Below are 7,584 nucleotides of genomic sequence, written 5' to 3' on the forward strand. Positions count from 1 at the left end.
CAAACCCACAAGACCTGGGTATAATTAATATAATTAAAACAATTTAGATCCCTCAAATACAAAAGGAGCCCAGGGTTATATTAATTAGACAAGGATGCCATTAGACGGAGGAGGCTTTAATGCCCAGGTACCCTATAGAAGCAAACCAAAACCCAAGCCTGTAAATGCTGGCAGGTTAAGAAATTAAAACCTAAGGACAGGGGATCCCTGGGTGGCTCAGCGGTTGAGCCGCTGCCTTTGGCCAGAGCGTAATCCTGGGATCCCAGGATCGAATCCTGCATTGGGCTCCCTGCATGGGACCTGCTTCTCCCTCTGCCTCTGTCTCTGCCTGTGTGTCTCTCACGAATAAATAAATAAAATCTTTAAAATAAATAAATAAAACCTAAGGACAGCCAGTGAGACTTTCCCAAATAAGGCAACTGCTTGAGCTATAGCCGATCTATTAATTTCCTTGCTTCACTTCTGCCTCTTTCCTGTAAGTCCTTCTCCCAGCTCCTGGGAGTGGGGTGCTTCTAACCACTTCCAGTTGGGCACTGCCCGATTCAAACAGGTTTTTGCTCAAATAAATGCTTACAATTTTTAACATTCCTCAGTTTACCCTGTAATGCTGGGAGTATGTTAAGAATAACCAAGAAATATAAAAGTGTGGTACCTGTGTAGTCTGGATGATGGTCAAGTCATTCATATGAGAAATTCCTGTTCCCATAGCAGCTCGAAGGCCAGCTGTCCCGAACTCCATCCGAGCTCCAAAGCATTTTTCTAGTTCTTCTTTGTTACCGTCTGCAATTAGTTGTTTCACTGACTCCGAAGTTAAAGGATTCTGTGAAACAGAAATGTATACAACAGATACAGCCAGCTGAATAACAGAATAAAAAATCTGAAATATATAAAAAAAAAAAACTCACAATAATTTAACCTAGGGGAAAAGTGTATATATTTGAAAAGCCCTATACATATGGCTTTTCAGTTTTCTGATGATGTTGAAATTTGAAATATGAGGTACGGTGGTTTTTTTTTTAATTGAAGTATAGCCGATACACAATCTTACAGTAGTTTCAGGTGATTCAATTTTTTAATTATAACCCATGATATTGTGATACAATATGAAATATATATTTCGTCTTTGTCCCTGGCTCCCAGAACAGAGCTTCTAAAACCATTGGAATTTCCAGAGTGGGAAGGGTAAGAACATCTTCTGCTGTTTATAACAAACCCCTTGGAGCCAAACCTGAGTTTATGCTAATAGAGGTGGAACACAGGGCTGGTTGCCAGGAGACTTAGTTCCTGATTTGATACCTGGAGGTTGAGTTCACTCACCTGTAGCCAGTGATTCAGTCCCACCTGGGGAAACAGAACCCCCCCCCACAAAAACCCTCAACTGGAGTCAGAGACCTTCCAAGTGGTGAACACTTGGGTGTTTGGGGGTATAGATACATAGAGAGAGCAAGGAAGCTCTGTGCCCCTTCCCACATACCTTTCCCTAAGCAGCCCTTTCATTTGGCTGTTCCTGAGTCCTATCCTTTATTTAAAAAAAATTTTTAAAGACTTTATTTATTTATGAGAGACAGAGAGAGAGAGAGAGGCAGAGACACAGGCATACGGATAAGCAGGTTCCATGCAGGCAGCCCGATGCAGGGACTTGATCCCAGGACCCCAGGATCACAACCTGAGCCAAAGGCAGACACTCAACCACTGAGCCACCCAGGTGCCCTGAGATTATACAATTTATATCAAAACCTTACTCTTGTGGTGATTCTAATGTGTGCAATTCTTTCATATACCTGGTCAAATGTGAAGTTTGCAGTGACCCCAAGAGGCAAATACCAAAACCCTCAATTTACAGATGGAGAAGCCTGAGAGATGGACACTAATCTAGTGCTTTCTCTATCACATTAGCTGTTTCAAATAGACACTCATACGAATCATTGCCCTATTTTCTTTGTACAAGAGTTGCAGAAAATGTTAAGAATGGAGGAAAATGATAATCACCTTAATTCCACATCAGGCTTTTAAACTAAGAATTCAGAGGAACAAGGGAGTAAGCACTTTATCTTATAGTCACCATCCAACTACTGAACATGCAGCCAAGATATGCCAGATAATTAAACTTTGAAATGCTATTGCAATAAAACCTTGGCTTTCTGGAACGAAGCCCACTTTTCCAGATTGTTCCACCTTGGAAACCGATAAAACCTCACTTTTCTGGTTAAAAGCAATAGCTGCTGATCACAGAGCACAATCTGACCGATCAGATTGTCAGGTGCCCTCAAGGAAGGGCTTAGATCTGCAACACATAAATATTTGCTGAGTGAACGAGGAAACCCGGACTTCAAGGTCACACCCAATATCTGGTGATTCTCCTGTACACAGAGTAGATGTGGCAAACGCCAATTGGCCTCTGATAGCCATAAAAGACCAAATAGCCTGAAAGAAGCCAAAGAAGCCAGATTAGAAGGCTAAGTCAGGAGTGTGGCAGAGACCAGGATCAGCCATAAGAGGGACCAAGGCTGACAGCAGAGACACAGGGGATGGAGGCACAGTGGCAATGCCAAGGGGACCTCCCTTGTCACCCTGGGGAAGCAGACCAGATGGCTGCAGTGGCTGGCAAGATGCTCCCCACTTGGCATCTGCCTCCAACCGAGGAAGACAGAGAGGAAAGTGCAAGAGGAGTGGTAGAAATTAAAAAATAAAAAGGAACTGAGTGGTTCCGTCAGTTAGGCCAGCTTGATTTCTGCTCGGGTCATGACCTTGAGGTCCTGGAGTTGGGCCTGTACAATGGGCTCTGCGCTCAGTGTGGTCTGCTTGGGATTCTCTCTCAAATAAATAAATAAAATCTTTTTTTTTAAATAAATAAAGTCTTTTAAACAATATGTAAATAAATAAAAAGGATAATATCCCTTCACCTCTACCCAGGGAGGTCCTCTCTCTCCATATACAGATACAACATTTTGTGGAAATTAGGTTTTTATTTTTTCAAAGAGAAAGTCTCATGGGAAAATGCATTATCAATGATGCCTTTATTTTTTAAAGATTTTACTTATTCATGACAGAGAGAGACAGAGAGAGAGCGAGAGAGAGGCAGAGACACAGGCAGAGGGAGAAGCAGGCTCCATGCAGGGAGCCTGATGTGGGACTCGATCCCAGATCTCCAGGATCACACCCTGGGCTAAAGGCGGCGCTAAACGGCTGGGCCACCTGGGCTGCCCTCAGTGATGACTTTAAAAGGCTCCTGGGGGCCCTGGGGTGGCTCAGTGGGTTAACTATCTGACCTGATTTCAGCTCAGGTCATGATCTCAGGTTGTGAGATTGAGCCCAGTGACTGAGCTCCGGGCTGGGCAGGAGCCTGCTTACGATTCTTTCTCTCTCTCTCTGCCTCTCCCTTCCTTTAAAAAAAACAAAAAACAAAGAAGGATTCTACCCACTTCCAGTTACTAAGTTATCAGAAAAGGAAACATTTTCCTTCCCTAAAAAATTACAAGACTGCCTTTCCAGGAAAAGGAAAACCACCCAAAGGGTTGCCAAGAGCATCCTGTGTGGGATGTGCTCACTTTTCTTCTACAGAGGCCAGAGGTAAACAGGAAGCCCTGGCCTCTGCTGACAGCTTGCAATCTCCCCTCCTTCGCCCTACAAGTGTGAGCAGTGTGCTGTGTCAGGCCCTAAAAACCGATGAGGGAGTATAGAGGAACAGCTGTGGAACCTGTCTGTGCCCAGGGCAAAATGAAAATGTGAGGCTCCTTGTTCAACAAGTTTTAAGAATTTCAATGCAGGACGGCAGAGGATTAAACCCAAGTGCTGGGCCCTCCTGGAACAGGGGCTGTACCACCCAACATACATCCCGCCTTTGAAGTCAGCCCTGGGGCCAGACATTAAACAAAAATAAACCTACAAACAAGTTTTTGTTTTGTTTCCTTTTGTTGACCAATCTAGAGATGGTTTTGGGGAGCCCTAATTTACCACTGGTCGGTTGCCAGGGCAGGCCTGTCGACATAAAACACATGTAAGTTCAGACCCAAAATAGGATTAACAGCATGAGAAACAAGTTCAGGGGTAGAGCCAAGGAACATTCTGGGAAAACAAACCGCATGCCCCAAAGGAGCAAGTAGGAGAGCAAGTAGACATAGAGAGGAGGGGGTGCTGTCTGGAGTGGGGTCCCTGATTCTCTCTCTCTGCTCCAGCACCCAGGAGAGTAAACAGGAGAAAAGCTAGTGGTGCTGTGTTCAAGGAGCCCCTTCTATCTTCCCAGGAAAGGCAGAGGCTGGAAGAAGATGCCCGAAGCAGGGCAGGCCCAATCAGGAGGGCCTATGTTCGCAATGGAGCACCTGGGAGGGGTGGATGGGAACAGTGCTCTGCAAAGTTCCCAGGAGCAATGGGGACGGGATGGAGGAGGGAAGGGCTCCGGGTCCCGGGCTCCGGCGATGCACAGCGGCTGCGGACGGGTGACACAGGCCTGGCCCGGCCAGGTCGCCCTCGGCTCCGCCTCGCTCCCCGCGCCCCAGTCTGCAGCCCGGACCGCCGGGTCGGCCCCGGGCAGCTTGTCCCGAGCAAACTTGGGATCTGCCACCCGCAGGCCCAACGCAAGGAGGCCCGGACACCCCTGCTTCCTCTTCCCCTGATTGGTGGGAAAACAACTCTGTTTTTCTGGGTTGCTGCCAAGCCCTTTTGCAGCCTTATAACCCTGCTCACACTCACACCCAGAGGGATTCCCGCCCGAGGTCCCGCTTTGCCGTTCCCGGGGCCCCTTCAAGACAACCCCCTAGAGTTCGGCCCCGCGGAAGGCCAGCGACCGCCCCCACCTCGTCCCGGGCGCCGGCTCCCTGCAGCCCCCCCGCCCCAGGTCTCCACTGCAGCTCGCGCCTCTGCTTCCCCCGCCGGGTGGATGGAAATCAGAATTCCCGGGCGGGTCCCACGTCCCCCGCGGCGGCCCCGAGGGCGTGGCTCGGCCCCGTCTGCGCGTCTGAGGCCGGAGCTTCAGCTCGGGTCCCCACGGGCCGGGCGGCCGCGAGCGGCGCGGGGGAGGGAAGCGCGGGGGAGGGAAAGGGCCCACGCCTCCCCCGGGCCTCGCCCCCTCGTCGCCCCTCACCTTGTCCCAGCGCAGCCACCGCGCCGTCTCCTGGTCCAGCCGGGGGTCCATGCTCGGGCCCCCCGGAGCCGCCGCGACCGCCGCTGCCATCCCCGCGCTGCCGGCAGCACAGCTGGGGAGGCGGCGGGACGGCCCTTCCGGCCAGACTGGGGGCGGGGCGGGGCCTGGAGGGGCGGGGGCGGGGCCTGGGGGGCAGGGGCGGGGCCCGGATGGATGGGGCGGGGCCTGGGGCGGGGGCGGGGCCTGGAGGGGCGGGGGCGGGGCCTGGAGGGGCAGGGGCGGGGCCCGGATGGATGGGGCGGGGCCTGGGGCGGGGGCGGGGCCTGGAGGGGCGGGGGCGGGGCCTGGAGGGGCAGGGGCGGGGCCCGGATGGATGGGGCGGGGCCTGGGGCGGGGGCGGGGCCCGGAGGGTCCGGGGGCGGGGCCTGGAGGGGCCCAGGGCAGTGGAGAGAGGCGGAGGCGGGGCCGGGAGCGGCCAGGGGCAGGGCGGAGAGAGGCAGGGGCAGGACCGGCCCTTCCAGCCAGACAGGGAGCGGGCGGGGCGGAGAGCGGCGGGGGCGGGGCCGGGAGGGGCAGGGGCGGGGCTAGAGCGGCGGGGGCGGGGCCGGGGCCGGGAGAACCCGCGGCAGAGAAGGCGGTGTCCGGGAGGGAAGTGACAAGCTCCACCTCCTTGCAGTTTACCCTAATCCCTGCAGGGGGCCTGGATCTGGGGACTGGGGCGGATGCACCCGACCGGCAGGGGGAAGGGGCGGGAGCAGTGCAGGGGCGCGGGAAGCAGGCCCGGGGAGGAGGGTGTCGCTGAGAAAGTCTTTCCCAGAATCTCCGAAAGATCCCGACGTCACCTCCATCCATACAAGGGCCATTCACTGGGCTCCTACTGTGTGCCAGGCACCTTGTCGGGACTGGGGCCAAGGAAGAGTGAACTCACGCGGGAGCCTAAAAATGGTGTAGAAATCCCGAGGGTCACGAATAACTGAGAAAAATCCTGAAAAGGAACACAAGGGGAGGGTTAAGAGAAATTGACAGTGGGGCAGAATGGAGAGGCTGGAAACGAAATTGCAAGTGTATGGACAGCTTATTTCAGAGGCGACACTGTAGAGCCAGGTAAAAGGACTTATTTTTCAATGAATGATGGTGGCTCAACTGGATATCCATGTAGCGAAAAAGGGAAAGAAGCTTGAGGCCCCGACCTCATATCACATGCAAATAAGCATTCCGGGTCAATTGTAGATCTAAGTGTGAAAGAACGAAAATTCTAGAAAGTATGGTAGGAATAACATCTTCATGACCTTGAGATCACTAAACTATAAAGGAGATGTATGTAGTGAGCATTAAGGGGTGTGTGCAAGAACATTTCTAGCAGCATTACCTGTAATAGCCCCAAATTGGAAACAACTTTATGCCCGTCAACAATACAACGGACAATACTGTGGTATGTTCATACAATCGTGTAAGTAAATTATGGTGTAGTCATACAGCAATGAAAATGAACAACTGCTGTACACATCATGGATCTTACAAACATTAGGTTTAGGGAAAGAAGCCAGACCTTCCCTCCCCCTGCCAATACCAGTATCGGACGATTCCATATATGTGACATTCTAGAATAGGTAAAACGATAGGGAAAGAAAACAGATCAGTGGGTTCTAAGAACTGGAGATGGGGGAGAGGGATTGATTACGAAGGATTCAAGGGAATTTTGGGGGTGAGGGAACTGTTCTGTATCTTGACTGAGGTTGTGATAAACACAATCCCGTGTTAATGAAAAATCATAGAACTGCATACTCTGAAAGATACATTTCACTGTACATGAATTCACAGTATGTATCTCAACTTTTAAGTCTTAAGATTTAAAACTTTAAAAAGGAGGCAAGACTAATCTATGGACATCAGGAGAGTCACTACCTTGGGAAGGGAAGGAGGAGAGCGCCTTCTGGGATGCTGGGACTGTTTTATGACCCGTGTAGTGGGTGCCCAAGTGTGTTCATTTTGTAATAATTCACTGGGCTGCACTTATGAATTGTACATTTTTATATGTCCTATTTCAATTTTAAAATGAAAACAGGGGCCCCTGAGTGGCTCAGTCAGTTGAGTCCAACTCTTGGTTTAGGTTCAGCTCAGCTCATGATCTCAGGGTTGTGACATCGAGCCCTGGGTCGGGCTCCACCCTCAATGGGGCATCTGCTTGGGATCCTCCCTCTCTCTCTGTCCCTCCCCCTGCTTGCAGCACACACTCTTTCTCTAAAATAATAATAATAATAAATCTTAAATTAAAAAAAGAGAAAAATATGTATCCAGGATTTGTTGTATCTGTTTTCAGAGGCCGATTAATCATATGATGACACTAATTATAATTACAGACTGATAGAAACATTAGAAGGGAAGCGAGGAGATTCCATGAGGGTGCTCCTTAGGGTGCTGACCTAGTCTGGGAAGCTTCCCTTCACACTTGAAGCGTATGTGGAGACACGAGGGAGAGACAGTTAATGTTGCAGGAGGCAGCC

At 50.9% G+C, this 7,584-nt stretch overlaps 1 protein-coding gene across 1 annotated transcript in view; it reads right to left on the reverse strand.

Annotated features, from left to right (window-relative positions):
* The window catches only part of PGM2 (phosphoglucomutase 2), a 38,363-nt gene extending 33,129 nt beyond the window's left edge, over positions 1 to 5,234 (reverse strand). The window contains exons 1-2 of the mRNA XM_072807730.1: positions 5,081 to 5,234; positions 653 to 820 (exon numbers count right to left, since the gene is read on the reverse strand). Coding sequence (XP_072663831.1) covers positions 653 to 820; positions 5,081 to 5,170 — 258 coding nt within the window. The 5' untranslated portion in view covers positions 5,171 to 5,234. The remainder of the gene's footprint in view (positions 1 to 652; positions 821 to 5,080) is intronic.
* Between the last annotated feature and the right edge of the window lie 2,350 nt (positions 5,235 to 7,584).

This window comes from Canis lupus, chromosome 2 (assembly GCF_048164855.1).
Source record: "Canis lupus baileyi chromosome 2, mCanLup2.hap1, whole genome shotgun sequence".
NCBI lineage: Eukaryota > Metazoa > Chordata > Mammalia > Carnivora > Canidae > Canis > Canis lupus.